This window comes from Scyliorhinus torazame, chromosome 4 (assembly GCF_047496885.1).
Source record: "Scyliorhinus torazame isolate Kashiwa2021f chromosome 4, sScyTor2.1, whole genome shotgun sequence".
NCBI classification, from domain to species: Eukaryota; Metazoa; Chordata; class Chondrichthyes; order Carcharhiniformes; family Scyliorhinidae; genus Scyliorhinus; species Scyliorhinus torazame.
Window position 1 is genome coordinate 289,100,938 of NC_092710.1, and position 23,503 is coordinate 289,124,440.

The 23,503-nt window shown below is 39.0% G+C and overlaps 1 protein-coding gene and 1 long non-coding RNA gene across 10 annotated transcripts in view; one reads left to right on the forward strand and one right to left on the reverse strand.

Moving 5' to 3' along the window:
* The window catches only part of LOC140410983 (protein lin-28 homolog B-like), a 441,051-nt gene that overhangs the window by 3,709 nt on the left and 413,839 nt on the right, over positions 1–23,503 (forward strand). For 3 of the 7 annotated variants that reach the window (XM_072499863.1, XM_072499859.1, XM_072499862.1), the window contains exon 2: positions 12,224–12,275. The exons of 2 other annotated variants lie outside the window; for them this stretch is intronic. In XM_072499863.1, coding sequence (XP_072355964.1) covers positions 12,239–12,275 — 37 coding nt within the window. In that variant the 5' untranslated portion in view covers positions 12,224–12,238. Of the gene's footprint in view, positions 1–11,023; positions 11,113–11,962; positions 12,073–12,223; positions 12,276–23,503 lie in introns of those variants that run through there. 2 more of the 7 variants (XM_072499861.1, XM_072499860.1) reach the window with 2 other exon arrangements.
* LOC140410985 (uncharacterized) lies at positions 4,094–14,358 on the reverse strand. 3 transcript variants are annotated; one of them, XR_011940776.1, is made up of 3 exons: positions 14,098–14,358; positions 9,460–9,615; positions 4,094–7,424 (listed from the first exon to the last, which is right to left on the reverse strand). It is a non-coding gene; the product is annotated as an uncharacterized lncRNA (long non-coding RNA). The 3 variants fall into 3 exon arrangements; XR_011940775.1 differs by lacking the exon at positions 14,098–14,358 and adding an exon at positions 11,052–12,706; XR_011940777.1 differs by lacking the exon at positions 9,460–9,615.

Below are 23,503 nucleotides of genomic sequence, written 5' to 3' on the forward strand. Positions count from 1 at the left end.
TGCAGGGTAGATGGATTGGCCATGCTAAGTTGCCCCTTAATTGTAAAAAAAAAATAATTGGGTACTATAAATTTATTTTAAAAAAATAAATGGAAGATATAAATCTATGCATATATAGATTGAGATGAAAATAAGATTAAAAATAAATGTATGTTTAAAAAAAAAAAATTAAGATTCTCTCGGCGTTAGGTACACCTTAGCGTAGCAATAATGTTTAAACTTGACTAAGAATGATTTTGTGGTTTTCTTCATTCAGTTAGACACATGTTGCAATGTTTATGTTCTACATTTTGTGTACTGACATCCAGCATCAAAGATTGTTCTTGATCCAAAAATATAGGGCCAATTTAATTAATTGGAAAATAGAAGTTATATGAATATATTTTACACTTGAGCTCATAACAAAATTCCGTATTCAAACAAAGAGACATAACTGACACAAAATATCACGGAGGTGCATTTGCTTGTGATGTGACTGATTAAATTGACCAGCTATTACTTGTACTAAACCTGTCATATTGTAATCGCTAAGTATAGGAGACATATTACCTTATTAATGCAAGTAAATACATATCTAATAGAAGCAGACCATTCAAGTTACAAAATCCGTTTTCAGTGGATACAAATATTTAAGCTTGAATGCTACACAATTTTTGTTCATCTTTGGAACGCTCTTGTGTAAGTTTCACTGGGGGGGGGTGGGTGGGAGGGGGGATATTTTAGAATATACTAATATATGGTACTTGGTTTATTGAGAAAGATTAAATCACTGAAGGTTAAATTAACTAAAAGTTTGGAAATTAGGAGACAAAATATTGCCAGACAGTTGTTAAATAACTATTGTTATAATATTGTTAAATGATGTAAATTAAATAGCATTTAATGGTTTATATTAACAGTAATTTTTATTTGCACGTAAAATTAAATTTATAGAAATTTTGATTTAATAATGTGCTCTATGGCAAACTTTGAACAAAAACTATATTTGATTGCATTTGTAAATTTCCGCAAGTCGTTTAGGTTTAGGGCCAAAACATGATGGCAAATTTTAATCTAATTTTTCTAAATTTTTAAAACCTTGTGCATCAAGGAGCAAATTATACTCCAGTCCAAAACAGCAAGAGCTTTCCTATTATGAAAAAAGTTTGTAAAAACACCATGGGGTCCTTAGCATAGTTTATCATTAATTGTTACAAATGGATGTTTTGAAATGGCAATATAGAAGAGTGACAATTTTATCTTCGACACATTGTGTATATATATATAAATAGGATAAAATTATGGTGAATTTATTTTAAAACCCTAAATGCTATATCTAATTAAAGTGTTGCCAATATAGTACCTTTATCTACAATTTGTACAATAAAACTATAACTTCCACCATCCACAGTATTTTACATGTACGATAATTTCATTGTGTTTATAATACTCTTTTCATTTTATAAACTGAGGAGAAAAAGCACAACAAGAATTTCTTGAAAATAAAATGTTGTACAGCAAATGCAATTCTGCTGTTAGTTCACTGCATCAAGCGGAGGTTGATTTTGTTGATAAATAGTCTGTGTGCCTGTGGGCTATATTTTCCTGAGATGGAAAGGAAATGGTGCATCTTACAAGTGTGGTGTCTTGAGGACTGGAACTGTACCATTTTCATTTTGAGCAGTTTATATTTATTTTTTGAAATTAGAAAGTAGCAATGGTAGGGGTGTAAGAATTTAACATCTTGAAATGCTTGGTATTAATTAATAAATATTTGTTAAACTTGTTTAAACCACAGTTTATTTATTCTGTCGAGCAATATGATACAAAGCATCCAGGAGTGATTAAAAGCCCAGCTTGCATCGAGACAGGTTACATCACTGTCCTTTCACTCTTGTGTTATGCACATTTGATCAAATAAATCCACCACAGTGCAGAATATGAGCCCTTCTAGAAATATAATTTAAGGCTTATTCTGAGGTGTAAACAAATGCTTTGAGCCTGACTTAACTTACAGAAATAAGGCAAAATCATGGAGGTGCATTGCAAGGATGTAATGATTTTGTATGATGTCGCTGACCGGAGTGCTGAATCAAGTATCTATATTGATCATTACTGAATACTGTTTATTAATCCATATTTGGAAGTTTCACACAGCTTCATAGCGATGAAAAACTTCCAGTAAATTGTGTATTTAAAAATAAAGTGCTAACATTTAATACGTTTAAAATAATGTGAGAAAGATATGCAAAACCAAAGGTCACTGCTACAATATAGAGTTATTTTTTGGGGGGGTGGGTAGAGAAAGAAAACCCCCCAAAATACTGGAACTTTTAGAACATGAATGTATTTTTTTAAAAATGGTGAGCATATTCATTTTGAGCTAAAAGGAGGAACACGACCAAATGATTGGATGTCTGGCTATAACCTATGAAATTGAAAAAAATGATCCAAAATTATAGTTTGGCAAAGCTTTGAACATGTCCAAAATTAATTCTATATAATTGAGCAGTATGTTCAGATAATTGCAGAAATTCTTCATCATCTCGTGGATAAGATTGTGCTTGTAGTATTTTTCTCATTAGCAGCTATATTGTCCAAGAAATTATATTTATCATGTTGAAAAGGTGAGAATCTATAAATTATATTAAATATTACCAGTTTGTCATGGAAGCACTATAATCATGATTAGATTTATACCAAATTGCATGTTTTATTGTAAAATCAATTATAATTAATATTAATGTGGAAATTGTTCCAATTTTGTTTAAATATATCCATATTCTCCTAAAATGATATAGAAACTGAAAAAATAATGATTTTTCAAAATTGGTCATTGTGCTCCCTGATATATTTTATTTTTGTTGTTGGAATCGCCTTGAATTAAAATGCATATACTGTGTCACACACCACAATTTTAAGAAAAGTGCATTATTTTAACATAATTACATTGAATTATAACGGAGTGGGAGAATGTAATTTAAAAAAAATTGAAACTGCATTTGTCTGCCTTGGTAAAGCATATAATAAGCCAGCATAGTTACATGCATGCTGATGTCAATTGTCATTGAAAATCAATTGGAGCAGCTTATTGACATTCTGCCCCTAAAAATAGAGTTGAGGATATACGGGATCATCAAATTAAAGGGCATAGGTGACAAACCAGGTGGAAGGTCACTGAGCTCATTTTGAACAGGCCAGTACCAGTTTTTCCTTAGTTGAACAAAGGCTTAATTATTCATCTTTGGAGCCTGTGATGACCAGTCACTGTGGTCACTTCAGATTGAACTGGCAGGATACGTTTCTGCAGGGAACTAACTAATTGATGTCTTACTCTCTTGCCTGCTCAAATAATACATTAAAAATCATCCTTTTTAAAGCACAAAAGATTTTCTGAGAGGGAAAACAAATTTGTAAAATAAAATGAAGCTTGACAATGTTGTAATTTACACCATCAAATCTTTTTCCATTTTAGTTTATTTGTCAACTATTTTGTAAAAATATCAGTTTTGTTTGATACTCCTGGTAGGGAGATAAATGCTGAAAGAAATAACAGCAATGAAATAAGCAGGGAGCTACTAAATGTAACTATCCAACTAAATGTTTTGCAGGAAGTGGATAATTATTGAAATGTATATAACAACAATCTTAATTTCCGAGGGGGTTTAATGTATTATTTATAATATTCTGATCCTGTGTAAACTAAATGGTTAGTCCTTTGGATATGGCTCTATTACCTCTAAAATTAGTTTTGGCAAATGAATCATCAGTACTTAAATATTCCTTACCAGCATTATGTACGTACCATCTTTAGTGGTAATTCAGAATTGGCATATTAGATATTATGAATCTCTTAAGTGAATTGATTTGCAATTGTAAGACAACATAGACTATTCTTAGGTCATTGAAACCTGATCTTATTACAAGACAAGCCAGTTGCTAAAACACTTCTCTCTTGCCAGAGTCAAGGTTTTTTCAATAATTCTACAAACTTGAACAGTGGTATACTATAGTGGCTGTTCTCCGAATGTACATAAAACAGAACCAAAAATGTCAAATGTCATAGTATACATTTTCATACGGATTTATTCTGTACAATGAAAACATAGCTAAATTTTTAAATATTAAATGTAAATTCCATTTTATTCATCATCTGTTACAACTTCCACTGACATTTTCATAGATCTTGCAGCTCAATGTTTAAGAAGTCATAGAAATAGGAAATAAATGTTTTCATTTCTTTGTATTATAATTCTACAGCCAGGCTTTACATAGACACAAATGTACGCAAACTGTTCACTTCTCAGGTTATTATTTTTTTGCTACTCAATCCATATTTTGAAGCCATGTGCCTAGGAAGAATTAGATGCCTGTATTAGCAAAATGAACCACACTGACTCATACATAGCAATAAACAGTACGATTTATACAAGTTTAGACTTGTGAGTAGACCACTAAAATAAAATCTTTTTGGAGATATTTCAATGCCAGTTGTTTTTTTGGAAAGTTAACAGAATTAATTTGCAATAACAATGCATGTAAATATGAACCTCTTAATCTAAATTGCCAAAATGTTTACTAAAGTAGAATGGTTTGGGGATTTTATCATCTCAATTTTACTACAGGTAAAATTAAGCTGATTGGTACTCTTGCTTTCCTCATTTCCAACAAATAGTTCTGTATATATTAAATAATATGTTTCAATTATGAGCACTAATGTTAATTTATGTTAATTGTTTTTCAAATATAGTTTTTAGAAATAAATCATTTCATTTCAACCATTCGAGTGTGCAAAGGACCAAAGTTTCAAAGCTTACATGAGAATGATGGATATCTGCAAAATAGTCAATTGAAACTCATTTATAACATTTTATCTATAAACTACATATTGTTGAAAATTTTCCAGAAGTAGAATTATATTAGCAATCCATGTATTTTTTTTATTTAGAGTAGCCAATTATTTTTCTTTTCCAATTAAGGGGCAATTTAACGTGGCCAATCCACCTAACCAACACATCTTTGGGTTGTGGGGGTAAAATCCACGCAGACATGGGGAGAATGTGCAAACTCCACACGGACAGAGCAATCCATGTATAAACACAACACCGTGGACGACACAAATTTTATTAATTAGTTGAATCTCTTTGCCAGTGAAACACACAGACATATGACAGTTCAACAATTGTCAATAGGAAAGACTATTATACCTGTATACAAATATATAACAGTAATATATTGTTTAAAAAGTTACTATTTTCTACCATGTCCTATGCATATGTGTTTTAAATAATATGTAATGTTACATATTAAAATGTGGATACATTGCATGTGCATATCAGAGCTAAAATATAAAACACATTAAGGAACGTAAGTAACCTTTTTAAATAAATTGTTTTAGATAAATTGTTTTTACTGATAAATACAGCAAGGCTAATGTTTTGGGGCTTTTAGTTTCAAATAATTAATTCCTCTATAACTATCAGACCACACCAGGACAGGGGCACCTCATTAGGCAATAGAGTAAACGGTGGAAAATAATTAATCACAAACAACAATGCGAGGAAGTCCCATTTTTTAAATTTCCATTTAGAAAATACAATAATCATCTTTGGAAATGTTGGGTAGCACGGTGGCACAGTGGTTAGCACTGCTGCCTCAAGGGGGCCGAGGACCCAGGTTCGATCCCAGGTGGTGTTTGCACATTCTGCCCATGTGTGCGTGGGTTTCCCCCACACCCAAAGATGTGCAGCGTAAGTGGAATGGCCACATTATGTTACCTCTTAATTGGAAAAAGGTCATCATTGGAAATGTTATATCAGAAAAACACATCATGGAAAGTTACATAATGTGCTATGAAATGTATAAGTATTCCAATAGACAATTCAGTAATTAGAGTTGTGTTTTCAACCTCAAAGTTAATTAACAGCACAGAAGCAATACACCAGATAATCTCATAAATGTATTAACCTTCTGACACGAGCAAAATGCATTTGTGGAAAATCAACTTTCCACTTTGGAAAGTACCAAATAATTTTTTTTCCCAATTTAAGGGTCAATTTAGCGTGGCCAATCCACCTACCCTGCACATCTTTGGGTTGTGGGAATGAGAACCACGTAGACATGGGGAGAATGTGCAAACACCACACACACTGACCTGGGGCCTCGGTGCCGTAAGGCAGCAGTGGTAACCACTGTGCCACCATTCCACCCTATCACAGTTTACTTTAGACAGTGATTGCCTATCAAGCTCTGCTGAATGGAGTAAGAAATATATAAGTATTAAGTTTCAAAGTTTAATGTTATTTACAATTTCCATCAGGGTAAAAACAGAATGTCATATGGGCAGCCTAAATATAGTATTTGTAAATATTTCTTAAGCATGGTACATAAAAATCCTTTCATATTTTGCTTTGTAATTTTAGTCCTTGTATTGCAACTTTCTTCAGATAATCGCCTGTAAACATTTAATGCTGATTCTGTTAAAGTAAGTTCCAGTTCAATAGACATGGCATTCAACTTCTATTTCCTGCACCTTTAAATAAACGTTGTATTTTTTTTTGTGGTTTCGATCCTTTCAAAGCAAAATTATACTTTACAGAAATTATATTTCCTATAAAGGTATATCCCTGGCATCATATTTTACTGCTTGTTCTTCTGATTTGTCTTATTTTTGATACCACCAAGCTAGCCTATAATTTAGAATATTGCTTCTAGGAAATTCACATTTTGGATTTGTTTTTCTATGAATTGCAAACAAAGTTTAAAAGGAGCTTCAAATAAACTGGGAACTAGTATTAATATTATTATTAATATAATATGCTCTGTTTCAAGATTTCCATATTTTGGTTATTTCCCCTAAACTAATGATCGAAATATCCCCGGATAATTATTGCATTTTCGATATACGCCATGCAACCAATGGTGCATATACACAAGCCATTTACAATGTTTTCAATTATTGGATACCCCCACTACTTTGAAGCAAAATAAAATCTAATCGATGCATTTTGTTCCATTTCATAAGATGTCAAAGCTTTTAAACATTTTACTCTGATGCTAAAATTTTATTTTTCAACGTCAATCATGCATCTAAGAGTTAAAATGCACACAAGTGGGTAAAATTGCTTAAAATTAGTCATTTCCAAACACTAGTCTAATCTTTGGAGTCAGATAATTATAACGTAAGCATTCTCACAATGTAACTTGTTTGAATACCCCTGATCAGATTGCATCCATTGAACCCGCTCAGAAGTGCCTACTATTCTCTTTATTCAATTGTATTTTTAAACATACTACAATCCTCAAAGGTTTGATGGGGGTGTGAGCGGAGAAGCAGTGAAGCAAGATCAGATGCCTGATTGGTTTGCAGAACCTGTATTTCACTTCTGTAAGCTCATTGGCAGGATATATTTCAGTTGCATAATTTATCTTCCATACCAGCAGTCCTGTAGCAAAAGAAAAGAAAGCAATATCCTTTTTCATTACTAGTAGCTTTAAAATCTGAATTTTTTTTTTGTTCACAATTCATCACCTTCCTGTTCAATCCCAGATACATTTCTCTAGTTTCTGAAACAATGCAGCTGACATTGGATAGTTTACTATTTTTGTATATGCTTTTAATTGCTGGCACCAACATGTATGCCCAATTAGTTTAACAGTCCGTTATTGCACAAGCTAATACTGAATATTTATGATGAAATCAGAAATGGGAAATTGTATATTATGGCTATATACATCATCTAAATTGCCTTCTCAATGTATAGAAGAATATGCTATAGTTTACAATACGTCAAATCAAATATGCAAAGTCATTCAATCAATATGTTGGTTCATAATTAACATTGAATCTTTTGTTTGAGGTGCTCAAATTATTCCAGGTTTGATTCACATCTATGCTGTAAATAGATTAGATTTAGTATAGTATGAATTTAAATTGGTCTTGGTACTCCTATGTACTATTCAATGAGAACTCACCGTTTGAAGTGAAAATGTGGCAATATCTCATGGAGATAGAGACATTACTCAATGGTTATAAAGCCTGCCTATACTCACTGTCAGTACTCTCACTAATAGTGTAAGTAGAACCATATACGACCATGAAGTAAATACCATCAAAGGAAATAAATTAATGGGATGGGGGTGTGTTAAACCTTTGTTAAAATAAATCTGAAACGAAGTACATTCAATCAGAATTGATTCATCTGACTAAGTATGTTTACTAGGCGGAAACTACAACAGAACCATTTGTGGAATTTCAACTATTTTAGGTGTCTAAAATAAATTTAAAATGTTGAACTTGGAAATTCTACGCAGTTTGTTTGGAAGGAAAAGATGGCCAAGTGTGATACAAGACATAATGATTTTTTTTTAAGTGTTCTCGTATCCCTAAATCAAAGATTGCATGCATTGTTGCACAGTGATAACAAGTTAGGTGTTATAGTTACATATATTCTTCACCACTCCATTTATTTTGGTCCAAAGTGTTCCTTGTTACGTCAACTGCCTTTAAAAGTAATCGCAATTTATTTCTCACTCCATGGCCTTTTTATAAGTGTGTGTGTGGGGGGGGGGGGGGGCCGCGTGAGTAAGCTGGGACTAATTCTGTAAGCCCTGCTTTGTGATGTATGTTACTTTTTGACCATGTGTGAATGGCTGGGTGATTTAGAGGTACCCTCACTTTGGCACACTAATTTATAATATGCAATCCGCAATATGAATTTTGATAAATAAAAGTCCAGATTCCATAGGAGCCTCTTAAAAATAGAGCAAGCCTTTGGAATAAATCTCTCCTGCAGTATGGCTCACATTATTGAAATGAAATGAAAATCGCTTATTGTCACAAGTAGGCTGCAAACGAAGTTACTGTGAAAAGCCCCTCGTCGCCACATTCCGGCACCTATTCAGGGAGGCTGGTACGGGAATTGAACCGTGCTGCTGGCCTGCCTTGCTCTGCTTTAAAAGACAGCTCTTTAGCCCTGTGCTAAACCAGCCCCTTTGGATCTTGAATGGCAGATATCAAGCTGCTTTGCCACACGAAGATGTGGAGATGCCGGCGTTGGACTGGGGTGAGCACAGTAAGAAGTCTTACAACACCAGGTTAATGTCCAACAGGCTTGTTTCGATATCACTAGCTTTCAGAGCGCTGCTCCTTCCTCAGGTGAATGAAGGAGGTATGTTCCAGGAACATATATATAGACAGATTCAAAGATGCCAGACAATGCTTGCAAAAGGAGCATTAGCAGGTGATTAAATCTTTACAGATCCAGAGATGGGGTAACCCCAGGTTAAAGAGGTGTGAATTGTGTCAAGCCAAGACAGTTGGTAGGATTTCGCAGGCCAGATGGTGGGGGATGAATGTAATGTGACATGAATCCCAGGTCCCGGTTGAGGCCGCACTCGTGTGCGGAACTTGGCTATAAGTTTCTGCTCAGCAATTCTGCATTGTCGCGCGTCCTGAGAGCCGCCTTGGAGAACGCTTACCTCCGGAGATCAGAGGCTGAATGCCCTTGACTGCTGAAGTGTTCCCCGACTGGAAGGGAACATTCCTGCCTGGTGATTGTCGTGCAATGTCCGTTCATTCGTTGTCGCAGCGTCTGCATAGTCTCGCCAATGTACCACGCTTCAGGACATCCTTTCCTGCAGCGTATGAGGTAGACAACATTGGCCGAGTCGCACGAGTATGCACTCTGTTGCCACACTAAAGCAAGCAACCCCAACCAACCAGCCAAAAAAGCTTCCTCTTAAAACAATCCGTTTCCTTACAGGGGGGTTCTTTTGAAGTGACCATTTGTTAATGTCAGCACTGTGGTTGACTTTAATGTCCCCAATTTATTTCAGGAGCACTTCCCCTGTGCTCGCCTATTGGTTTGCGTGGTTCTCATTTTGGTATAATTTTCTCTGTCAGGGCACGTCGGCAATGTTTATGTAGGCAAAAGGCGAGCGCCGTAAAACTACCCCGACACACGCCCACCCGTCCACAGAACAACACTTGTGTATTTATCTCCTTCAACAGAATGGGTAAACGTCGCCATAGAAACCGGAGCACCAGGATGCAGAAAATTTAAAGGGGCAATAGTCTTAAAAGAATCGTATCTTTTGTGGCGTTGTCCTGCTGGTGGAGTCGTACTAGATTACTTTGAAGCGTTCCTAAGAAGGAAATTACAGTTTATAATCTGCACACTACTGTTTGTTGTGTTTTGCCACGAAGGCTTGGGTTTAGTTCGGGAGACGCAGAAAGAATCCGAACCTTGGTAGCCACCGAAATAAGATTGGAGCCGTAAAATTAAGAATGCAACAAAGTTGTTTATTTATCGTTCAAAAACTCTCATGCTGTATCTTTAGCCCGCCTTAGGGTTAAATGTGATAAAATTATGCACCGCTCTTTTACTTCACCATTCACAATTGTAGCACCAATTCCGTATTTGAATTTAAAGAACGGGAATATTGATGCAATTATTAAAGAACATTTTAACATGGTGGATTTAATTTGTATGGGGTGCGTTCGACGAGGGAATTAAAAAACAACCGGGACGTGTAAATTTGGGAAGAAGCTGTGTAACAAATGCATTCAATTCCCACCGCCCCTGTGTGAAAGTACCGAGGAAATCGTCAACAGTTTTAACAAATGTCTCATCGTTCCAGCATTCCCCCCTAAGCAAATTGACGGATCCGCAGTAAAGGGTGTTTCACCATGTTTTCAGTGCTCCGCGTTTGGCTGTGAAATCGGTACATGTTCCCTCCCAGATAACCCAGCAGGTCGGAGGATTGATAAAATGTTTTAAAGCTATTTGTTGTACCTGATATCAAACGAGGTCTAGTGTAAAACGCGCGATTGCACCCCCCCCCCCCCCCCCCCCATTAGCTTTCGCTCGCTCGGCCGAGCGCGAGAAGGAAGGCTGTGCACCTAACAACTCGGCCTGGGCTGCCGAAAGTCCCCAACCCCCACCCTAACCCTCAGCAGTACTGGGGGGAGGGGGGGGGGGGGAGAGAGAGAGAACCCCTTCCCCCTCTGTTCTCAACAGCTGCAGCAAAGGGGAGGGGGTGCGAGGTAAAAGATAGCCTTCTGGACTCACCTGACTTGCTCCCGGCTGATCCAATGGCCGTGTAAAAAAAACAGACGTCGCCTGTTACCAGGTGAGTTCCTGCACACAACATCCTTTAAATAGCCTGGCAGAAACCCGAGCCCTCGGGCTGATCAGACAGCGCCGTCTCGCCAGCTACTTGTGGGATTACAGACACTTCAAAATGGGCAGCAGAATTGAACTGCGGGTTCATAAAGCAGCTCTCTTGATCAGCATCTCGGCCCTCGTGGAGTGAGAGCTGACAGTCGGCGTTCTGTCTTAATGTTGCGATCCTCACAGTGGATTGCTATCGGCAAATCTTCATGTGTTTTTGACTACGTCTGAAAACCTCAGCAAAATGTTATTGTGCCAATATATAATTTTAAAAGCGGCAACTCCAAAATGTATTCACGCGCTGAAGAGCAAGCATAAAGGGGAAAAAGAAGTGGGATATTTTATGTGATCGATTAAGTAAGGCGATACGAGGCTTTATCGAGCCTAAACACCTGCATAGACCCGTTGGGCCGAATTACCTGCTCCAGTGCTGTAAATGCCGCTTTAACACACACAAATCGCGCTATGCAAGTATCTAAAAGACATACTGCGGTGGTTCAATTGGACCAACAACATGACCATTGCTCTCCATGCAAACATGAGCTCCAGGATGCTATTTGCACGGAATTGGCCCAAGTCGATGAGTAAGTACTGAAACGCAGGGAGCTCTTGTGTTACACTCTGCTGGTAAAACATAATCCATTATTAACAGAGTGAAAGAATATACACCTCGCTTTTACAGTAAGGAAACAAATCCGTACGCCTTTCTGTCAAAAATGTGACAGGAATGTTTGCTACATGGCGCTTGTAACGCTGACGGCGGCCGATAGACGCGACCTGCAGCAGTAAGTTGGGAAGAGGCCGGGCTGTCCTAGAGAGTGCGACCCTGTTTGTGAATGCTCCTGCGAAGAAGCTTGGCTTTCACGGAATATACTTGTTTTGGGCGCAGTTTAATCCTTCTGGCTGTCCAGTGAGAAAGGTAATGGAAACATTCAGAAACCTTCAGGAACGAAATACCGCGTTTCCAAACAATAAGCACATTTATCCTTTTTTTTTAAAAAAAGTTTGTGAACTGTGCAAAATCTTTATTATCCTTTGATGTCAAACTGAGCAGACGTGTTAATTTCCAGGTCCCGGAGAAGAGGATGAGCTCATTCAAGATGGTTTCCTGTCCAAGCTCAGGTTGGTCGTTATCTTTCAAAAAAATGCTTGCGAAATATATGTGTGTATATATATATGTGTGTGCTTTTTGTGACCCTGAGGCACGGCTAAAATTTGTATTTCTGAATAAATGGTCCTGAGGCGTGTCAAAAGCATCGACTTGGCAAAATTCATTGTAATGCCCCTTTCGGGAGAAAACGGAATTGTGGAATTAGAAGTTTGGCTGACTTAAGTATAACGGGAAAATATATTCTCATGTGCAAAATTGTTGATCACTTTGTCCGAAAGAATTACGTCGTTTGGGACACCTTTTGAGAGGGTGGAGGTGGAGAGTAAGTTTTTTTTTCTCGAGGAGGGGGCATTGAAGCTCTGAAGGCCAATATAAAACTTCAGTTGATATCACAGTGTGACAATTGTTCAATCCATTTATTTGCCTTGGTGAACTCCCGTGATTTTTTTCTGGCGGGGGGGGGGGGGGAGAGAGGGAGAAGAGAGAAGAGGGTTGTTTGTAATTTGTTTTAAACTAGTATCTCCGGCACCATCCTGTACCAACAGGGATATTGTGTGAGATACCTTGACCCAGTGTGAAGCACTTTCCATTCAAGTGAAGAATGCTCTGTGTGTTTAAGACACTGGACTAAACTCGTCCTCTGGAAGCATAACGTCCTTTGGTGATTTTCTTGAATTTAAACAAAAATTGAGCTAAGAAAGCTTGAAGAAAATATGAAGTTCGCTTCGGTGACAGTAAAAATCGCCCCCCACAAACACATATGTCAGCAACCAAATATTGCACTTATGCTGTCTCCTTGCTGAGCAGGGTCTTGTATCGTGTACCTGGGTTACGGGGATAGGGTAGGGTGCTCTTTCCAAGGGCCGGTGCTGACTCGATGGGCCGAATGGCCTCCTTCAGCACTGTAAATTCTATGATTCTATACCTCTTTAAACAATAAACAAATCAGATTTGTACATACAACAGGAAATTTTAAGGGAGAATGCTTCTGTCCCGCAGCTTCAGGACCAATGCGGGAATCTTATAGTCATAGAGCTTTACAGCACGGAAAGAGTCTCTTCGGCCCATCGTGTCTCTGCAGTCCATCAAGCACCTATCTATTCTTATCCCATTTTCCAGCACTTGGTGTAACTCTGGCGTTTCAAATGCTTCTTAAATGTTGACGGTTCCCGCCTCTGCCACCCTTTCTCAAACTCACTTGTTGTACAACGGGCGTTAGTGTCGCTTTCGTCCTAACTACTCGAAACAGTGAGAAAGAAGAGGAAAATCATCTTGAAACCTGCGTTTCCCTTTGGAAACTGGGTGCGGAGGGAAGCTAGCGCGGGTTTTAAATTAATCACCATTAATCCCATCATAAACATTTCAAGAGTCCGGTCCGACCCGACCCAACTCGTGTTGGTGGATGAGAAACGGAGCAGAAGCTGGCCAATAAGCAGAGGTGTGGTCAAAGTGCCCCTCTCCAGAGTTCGCGTTTCTCTCTCTCCGCGACTGAGCAAAGCAAGGCGAGGTCGCACGCAGTTGCTGGATGTGGTCTTGTGTGAAGCAGCAACTGCTTGCCGCTCGGTCCGGACATCGGAAGCTCGCAGTCAATGAGACCAGCGCCGTTTACTTGGACGGGAGGGGAGGCGGCATTTTATAAGCCGAAGTTACACTATCAGTTCCCAGTGTCCACGCCCTTCTCCCCCTCCCCAAACTTAGAGCAAGAAAACAAAATAGGCTTTCCCCACACTCTTGCTCTCCTCTAGTCTCCTTTTGTACGTACAGCTGCAGGGGTGGTAGCCTCAGTCCTCCGGTTTACTGAGCGATGCGCAATACAGAGAATGTGATCCTTACTTGCCTGACGCGGTTTGCGGTTGTTTCGATACCCGGCTGGTCGTGTTGGGTCTGTGGCGGATACTCGGGAGACCCATTGTGCTGGCTCGATTCCAGCAGCAGCATTTGCTCTCCTCTCTGACTCAGCCACTCTCTGCTTCAGCATCCAACATCATCGCAAGGCAGTGACATCACCACGGGCCAGAAAGGGACTCCCTCCAGGGAGATCCGACTAACACAACCAGGAGCCTTCTATCCCACTTCAAACCGCGACGGAGACGCTCCCCGCCCCCCCCCTTCTGGGTCACTGTCCGTGTGGAGTTTGCGCATTCTCCCCGTGTTTGCATGGGTTTCGCCCCACAACCCAAAAGATGTGCAAGGTAGGTGAATTGGCCATACTAAATTGTCCCTTAATTCGAAAAATGAATTGGGTATTCTAAATTTTTAAAAAATTTAAACGTGAGGGTGGAGGCAGCTACTCCACAGAACATCTACGAAATGGCAATTTGCAGTGGGTTATTAACTGGTATATTAAGTGGGTTTCAAATATAGATATCATTTTCAAGGTGAAATGGTGTCTGTCCTACTTTTAATCTTGTCCACTGGACGTATAATTACACTTTGAGGTAACAGTGACTGATGCACATACAGTTGAAGTACATTCTGAAAAATAAATACCTCGTACTGACATTCCTCTGCTGTGATAGCGAGACGAGGAATAGGGAGAGAGTGGAGTTGAACACGTGGCTACAGGGATGGTGCATGAGGGAGGGTTTCAGATTTCTGGATAATTGGGGCTCATTCTGGGGTTGGTGGGACCTCTACAAACGGGATGGTCTACACCTAGACCAGAGGGGTACCAATATCCTGGGGGCGGAAATTTGCTAATGCTCTTCGGGAGGGTTTAAACTAGTTCAGCACAGGCTTGGGAACCTGAATTGTAGCTCCAGTATACAGGAGGTTGAGAGTAGTGAGGTCATGAGTAAGGTTTCAAAGTTGCAGGAACCGGCAGGCAGGAAGGTGGTTTAAAGTGTCCTCTTCAATGCCAGGAGCATCCGGAATAAGGTGGGTGAACATGCGGCATGGGTACCTGGGACTTCGATGTTGTGGCCATTTCGGAGACATGGATAGAGCAGGGACAGGAATGGTTGTTGCAGGTGCCGGGGTATAGATATTTCAGTAAGCTCAGGGAAGGTGGTAAAAGAGGGGGAGGGGTGGCATTGTTAGTCAAGGACAGTATTACGGTTGCAGAAAGGACGTTTGATGAGGACTCGTCTACTGAGGCAGTATGGGCTGAGGTTAGAAACAGGAAAGGAGAGGTCACCCTGTTAAGGGTTTTCGATAGGCCTCCGAAAAGTTCCAGAGATGTAGAGGAAAGGATTGCAAAGATGATTCTGGATAGGAGTGAAAGCAACAGGGTAGTTGTTATGGGGGACTTTAACTTTCCAAATATTGACTGGAAACGCTATAGTTCGAGTACATTAGATGGGTCCGTTTTTGTCCAATGTGTGCAGGAGGGTTTCCTGACACCGTATGTAGATAGGCCAATGAGAGGCAAGGCCATATTGGATTTGGTACTGGGTAATGAACCAGGACAGGTGTTAGATTTGGAGGTAGGTGAGCACTTTGGTGATAGTGACCACAATTCGATTACGTTTACTTTAGTGATGGAAAGGGGTAGGTATATACCGCAGAGCAAGAGTTATATCTGGGGGAAAGGCAATTATGATGCGATGAGGCAAGACTTAGGATGCATCGGATGGAGAGGAAAACTGCAGGGGATGGGCACAATGGAAATGTGGAGCTTGTTCCAGGAACAGCTACTGCGTGTCCTTGATAAGTATGTACCCGTCAGGCAGGGAGGAAGTGGTCGAGCAAGGGAACCGTGGTTTACTAAAGCAGTTGAAACACTTGTCAAGAGGAAGAAGGAGGCTTCAGTAAAGATGAGACATGAAGGTTCAGTTAGGGCGCTCAAGAGTTACAAGTTAGCTAGAAAGGACCTAAAGAGAGAGCTAAGAAGAGCCAGAGGGGTCATGAGAAGTCTTTGGCAGGTAGGATCAAGGATAATCCTAAAGCTTTCTATAGATATGTCAGGAATAAACGAATGACTAGGGTAAGAGTAGGGCCAGTCAAGGGAAGTTGTGGGTGGAGTCCGAGGAGATAGGAGAGGTGCTAAATGAATATTTTTCGTCAGTATTCACACAGGAAAAAGACAACGTTGTCGATGAGAATACTGAGATTCAGGCTACTAGACTAGAAGGGCTTGAGGTTCATAAGGAGGAGGTGTTAGCAATTCTGGAAAGTGTGAAAATAGATAAGTCCCCTGGGCCGGATGGGATTTATCCTAGGATTCTCTGGGAAGCTAGGGAGGAGATTGCTGAGCCTTTGGCTTTGATCTTTAAGTCATCTTTCTCTACAGGAATAGTACCAGAAGACTGGAGGATAGCAAATGTTGTCCCCTTGTGCAAGAAGGGGAGTAGAGACATATAAACCAGTGAGCCTTACTTCTGTTGTGGGCAAAATCTTGGAAAGGTTTATAAGAGATAGGATGTATAATCATCTAGAAAGGAATAATTTGATTAGAGATAGTCAACACGGTTTTGTGAAGGGTAGGTCGTGCCTCACAAACCTTATTGAGTTCTTTGAGAAGGTGACCAAACAGGTGGATGAGGGTAAAGCAGTTGATGTGGTGTATATGGATTTCAGTAAAGCGTTTGATAAGGTTCCCCACGGTAGGCTACTGCAGAAAATATGGAGGCAAAGGATTCGGGGTGATTTAGCATTTTGGATCAGAAATTGGCTAGCTGGAAGAAGACAAAGGGTGGTGGTTGATGGGAAGTGTTCAGACTGGAGTCCAGTTACTAGTGGTGTACCACAAGGATCTGTTTTGGGGCCACTGCTGTTTGTCATTTTTATAAATGACCTGGAGGAGGGCATAGAAGGATGGGTGAGTAAATTTGCAGATGACACTAAAGTCGGTGGAGTTGTGGACAGTGCGGACGGATGATACAAGTTACAGAGGGACATAGATAAGCTGCAGCGCTGGGCTGAGAGGTGCCAAATGGAGTTTAATGCAGAAAAGTGTGAGGTGATTCATTTTGGAAGGAATAACAGGAAGACAGAGTACTGGGCTAATGGTAAGATTCTTGGTAGTGTGGATGCGCAGAGAGATCTCGGTGTCCATGTACATAGATCCCTGAAAGTTGCCACCCAGGTTGAGGGGGTTGTTAAGAAGGCGTACGGTGTGTTAGCTTTTATTGGTAGAGGGATTGAGGTTTGGAGCCATGAGGTCATGTTGCAGCTGTACAAAACTCTGGTGCGGCCGCATTTGGAGTATTGCGTGCAATTCTGGTCGCCGCATTATAGGAAGGATGTGGAAGCATTGGAAAGGGTGCAGAGGAGATTTACCAAAATGTTGCCTGGTATGGAGGGAAGATCTTATGAGGAAAGGCTGAGGGACTTGAGGCTGTTTTCGTTAGAGTGAAGAAGGTTAAGAGGTGACTTAATTGAGGCATACAAGATGATCAGAGGATTGGATAGGGTGGACAGTGAGAGCCTTCTTCCTCGAATGGGGATGCCTTGCACGAGGGGACATAGTTTTAAATTGAGGGGAGATAGATATAAGACAGATGTCAGAAGTAAGTTCTTTACTCAGAGAGTAATAAGGGCGTGGAATGCCCTGCCTGCAACAGTAGTGGACTCGCCAACACTAAGGGCATTCAAATGGTCATTGGATAGACATATGGACGATAAGGGAATAGTGTAGATGGGCTTTAGAGTGGTTTCACAGGTAGAAGGTGGAATGATGAAAAGGGGTAGTAGTAGATTAGCTGGCCATTATTCTGTTATAATTATTGCATGTTTCAACTCTATTTCTGTTTATAAATAAACAGTTGTTGTATTTAACATATAAATCTGATGCCTGTAAGTCATTGGAGCAGTCACAACCAAAGATCTCAGAAATCTTATACTAATTATTGGTTAATTCACTTGTGTTTGGACCCGGGGCCTGTGGGGCTGGAATTGACCTTACACTTGCCCAGAGCGTCGTAACAAGGGGGTGAGGGAACAAAATTATGATATGGTGTAGTTCCATGTAACCTGGGATTTAAAAGAAAAGCCATGTTCTCACAGCAACACATTGGTCTAATTATTAAATGTTTGTAAAGACTGTAAAAGTTATGCATCTATACAAATGAAACATTTTAGAAATGCCGAGAAAATGCAATAATTATCTGCAAAATAAGAAGATGGGTCTTGACATCGTAAGTATGTGCCCTTCTTCAGAATAATTACAGTTCTGATTTTGAAAATCTGTTGGAAAATGTTTATCTTCATTGATTTTGTTTTTTGCCAGTGCAAGCCAAGTATATCTACACTATTCTGGACATCTAATGCCACTACATATATGCAACAAAGGGATATGGAAAGTTTGTTTTTTTAGCAGTAGTTATCTCAATGGGAATAGATTGAAGTGAAATATTGGAGGATAGGATCTGAACCTTTGAACACTTACAGTGCAGAAGGAGGCCATTCAGCCCATTGAATCTGCACAACCCCTCCAAAAGAGCATCCAACCTAGACCCACTACCTCTCCCATCCCCGTAACCCCAGTTATTCTGCACATCTTTGGGCAGTAAGGGGCAAATTAGCCTGGCCAATCCACCTAACCTGCACATCTTTGGGAGGAAACCAGAGCACCCAGAGGAAACCAAAAAAACAGGGTGAGAATGTACTGTCTCCACACAGACAGTAACCCAAGGCTGGAATCAAACTCTGGTCTCTGACGCTGTGCGGCAGCAGTGCTAATCACTGTGCCATTGTGCCACCCTATTTACAAAACATAACATAGGAAGAAAGCATGTACTTGCATGAATTGGAGATAACATAACGGCAGTATAAAAAAGGGACATAACTAACATTAAGGTAGAAACCAAGTCCTTACAGATTAAAATACAGAATAAGAAATGTTTGATTGTGCTACTGACCAATTAATAGTGAAATCGAAGTGGAGGATGAAATAAGCAAATGTGTGAAATTGGAAAAATCCATGGAATGGTTTTCATGGATAATTTCAAGTACCCCCAAATAAACTTGTAAGACAAAATGAGGAACTGAATTTTACTGTGTGCCAAACCCTTTTTTACCCAATACATAAATGCCCAACAAAAGAGGAATCACTGTTAGATCTAGTAATTGAAAATTAATCAGCGCACAATAGAATTGTAAACATGGAAGATCATTGAGGCAATAACAATCAGACCATAATCGTATTAAAAATAATCAGAAAAATGTAAGTAAAACAAAGACCTAAGTATTGGAAGAAGTATTTTGAGGATTGTGAATGGAGCTAGGGAAGATAAGCCAAAAGCAAATATTGACAGACAAGTACAACAGTTTGAAATATTTTTAAAAGGTGATCAATGGAGCCCAGAAAAAATATACTCTTCTAAAAGAATAACAACAAACTATACAATAATTGAAGACGGTGGGTGAGGAAGTGATGAAGACAAAATTAGTGGAAATAAAATACAGAAACCACAAAGGAGAGAATAATAATGGGCAATATGTGATGGTCAGGGAAGAAATTTTTTTAAATTATGAAAGCAAATAGGAACTAAGACATTGCTAATTTTAAAATATATCTTGATAATTAACAAAAGGAAAATCAGGTGAGAAATACAATCACTAAAAGACGCACAAGATAAATGCACTGGTAACACCATGAAATGATAGCCATGTTGAATAATTATTTTGCCCTATTATTTACCAGGCAGACTAGTGAAATGGTCATTGCATTAGAAGATGAACTTAAAAAATCAAGGCATTCAAAATGGAAAGGGAGCCATAATTGATAAACTAATCAAACTTACAAGGGTAAAATCACTAGTCTCAATGTATTTCATTTGTACATACTAAAAGACACTACGGAAGAGACAGTAGAGGAACTATTATATATTTATGAAAATATATTGGAGAAAAGTATAGTACCAGCAGGCTAGAAGACTGTTAATGTTGTTCCTTTATATATATAAGGAAGATTTAAAGAAGGAGACCGTTGAAATATAAACCAGTTAACATTAAAGATAGCAAATAAATGGAATTTTAATTCAAAGTTACATGAGAAAAACATCTGGCAACTAAAAATATAATAGATAGCCAACATGGATTTCAAATAGGAAAGAGAAACCAGTAACTGCTATAAATACTTGAGTCAGGCAGTATTTGTGAAAACAGAAACAAAGTTAATGTTTTTGGTCAGTGACCTTTCATCAGTAAGGTCATTGGTCTGGATTTTTTTTAGAAGGCCTTTAGTACCAAATAATAAACTCATGACCATGAGGACAAGTAGCAGAATGGCGAGTTAGCTGGGTAAAACTAAAAATAGGGTGTGTTTGAGGCAGTTACTTAGACTGCTGGTGGGTGGGAAGCGAAATTCTACAAAAGCCTGTGCTGGGACCAGTACTCATCATTTGTATCAATTTGGAGTCAGGAAGCAGAAGTATAACTTCTAAATTTGCAGTTGACACCAAATTGAGGGGCATAGTTAATACTGAGGAAGACAGCAAACGATTACAAGAGGCTATTAGTAAACTTGCAGAATGGTTGTGTGAGCAAATGCATTTTAATATGTCTGAGTCATTTTATTGGTTGGAGGAATAAGGAGACCTTTAAAAAATCTGAGTCTAAATGGAATAAAGGAAGAGTGGTATCTAGGTGTAAATATTCACACACTGTCAAAAGTAGCAACACAAGTTAACAAGGACATCAAAAAATTAAACTCAGTGGTTGGGTTAATTTCTAGAGGAATAGAAATTAAAAGCAGGGAAGTTATCGTAAAATTGTACAGAAATTTGGTTATACTAAATGGAAGGTCTTTGTACTTTGTTTCCATATTATACAAAAGATATACAAGCGCTGGACAAGGTGTAAAAACATTTTTTTAAATTTGCAAAGGATGATACCAGAACTAAGATATTATAATCATCAGGAGAGAAAGAATAGGCTGGGGTTCGGGGTTCCCTTCTCCAGAAAATAGGTGGAGGGATGATGTAAAAATGGCTATTAAAATTATGAACAGTTTGACAGAGTAAATGTAAAGATGTTTCCACTTACGGGGAGTCAAACAGTATTACATCTTCCCTTGAACTTCTCTGCTCCATTGGAAGTAGTCCCAAGTGTCTCTTCATAATTATGTTTTCCACCCGTGGCAATATCCTGGTAATTGGCTCCATATATGTTCTGTAGTTTTAATGCCATACTATAATGAGGCATTCAGAATTTTATACTGTGCAATAGCTATGTCAGGTTACTTGTTCTAGTGCCAATGTTGGCTCAGTGGCAGTTGGAAGGTCTCGAAATTGGAAGGTCATAAGTTCAAACTGCATTTTACAGACTTGAGCGTCTAATCTAAGCTCCCACAATTGAGACAGTGTTTTGAGTTACAGACTTTCAGATGAAACATCCAACCAAGATGCCATCGGCCCTCCCAGATATATGCAAAAGATCTGATGGTATTGGTAAAATGAGGTCAGGTATTTGGTCAACATTTATCCGTCAACAGATTATCCGGTTGTCTACCTCATCACTCTCTTTGGGACCTTGCCACAACAGTGACTGCACATTTGAACCACTTCCATGACTCCATACTCTTGGCACTGATTCCGTTCCTCACACTGGATATGATCTTTGGCTAAACCAGACTGCTCACTATTTCACCACCCTATTCAACCCTCTGCTAACTTTCCAACCTCATATTCTATTTCACCTGGTTAATGTTGCCTATTTTCACCACAGTGCGATATGCTACTGAAACTCTCATCCATGCCTCGGTCACTCATTTCCAGGTTAAACAATTCCAATGATATCCTGGCAGACTCCTGTTCTCCACTCTCCATCAACATCAGCTCATCCATATTCTATCCTGCACCAAATCTATGACCTTTCATTCTGCTATTGGTGGCTGTGTCATCAGCTGATGTGGTACCATGCTCAGAAGTTCACTTTCTAATTCCCTTTGCCTTTCCATTGCTCTCATTTCCTTTTAAACTGGTTCTTTAACCAAGGTTTTGGTCACTTCTCGTAATATCTTCAGCTCCACATTCATTATAAACATTTCATAAACTTCCAAAAGTTTCAAACTGACGGTAACCCTTCTTCCTAACTTCCCCAAATAATTTAGAATCTCCTTAAGCACTCAAAGTGGCTGTTTATAACCAACTACATTTTCTTGAGGATTAGGAAACATAAACATCCTGATCAGAAATACCTGAGAGAGGCACGTGAGTAAGCAGAGCAAGAAGAGATAAACAAGATTAATGCATGTCCACAGAGAAGAAAGAAAACACTCAGTTCACTAATTGCACAGATCTTTTGGAATCCTACAAATCAGTGCTTCCACACCCAGGAGACCTGGCCCCAGTTTACCAGGTCAAATCCCCCATACCCTCTTCTTGCTGCTGACAATCACCTGAATTCACCAACGAGCCATACTCTGACTCCATCTCCAGGTTCTGCAGTCACCAAAGTATTCAACCCCACTAATACTCCCGAGATCCACTCCCAAGACAGTACTGCCAAACTCTAGGCTCCCATGCATCTTTATCCTACAACATCACCAGATTAACTCCTCACTTTTAAAGAAGGTCATTCCCACTGCTACAGATTGCCCTGTGGTGCAACTAAACTTCATCTCAATCATTTGTACTGCTAAATATGAGATATCTATTTCACACCCTCTTGTGTTTCCCTGGATTTAAAAAAGGGTATGGGATAAAAAAAAGTAATAAATATGTATACAAAGGACACCAAATTACTGTTTTATTAGAACAAGGAACAACACTGTGGGAGCACCAATAAAACCTCCTGAATGCCATGTACAAGGTACTTGATTTAAGCAGTCATCATAAATCAGTGGCCCTGATGTCAAATCTTATGACAAAACCATTCTTGTGAATATAAAATAAGCTGTCCTCTGACTTACTGTGAGCAGTGCCACAAGAGATGTGCTTGTGTGTGCAATTAAAAACAAAACACAAATGTGTTTAATGTTAGTCTTCCACTTAACATGTACCCTCCACATTTCACATATCAAAATGTGTTACCCGATGCAAAACATCCCTTACAATGAGAAAGAAAACAAAGTTTTTCGTCCTGCATGCTTACATTTACAAGCTTTATTGACCTCTAATTGACCAGAGGAATTTACAAGCACCTATAATTATCTGGATTCCCACTGGGAATCTTTATGCCATTGCCTTGATGGGACAGGCCAGGTTAGCAGTTTAATCACTGCCATGCTCCAAGGCCCAAATTACCCTTAAATAACACTACTGGAAATGTAACAATGTTAATTTCATCAGGTTTTTTTTGTGTGTGTTTCTGAATGTAAAAATATTTGCATATGCATCACACAAACTACACAGAA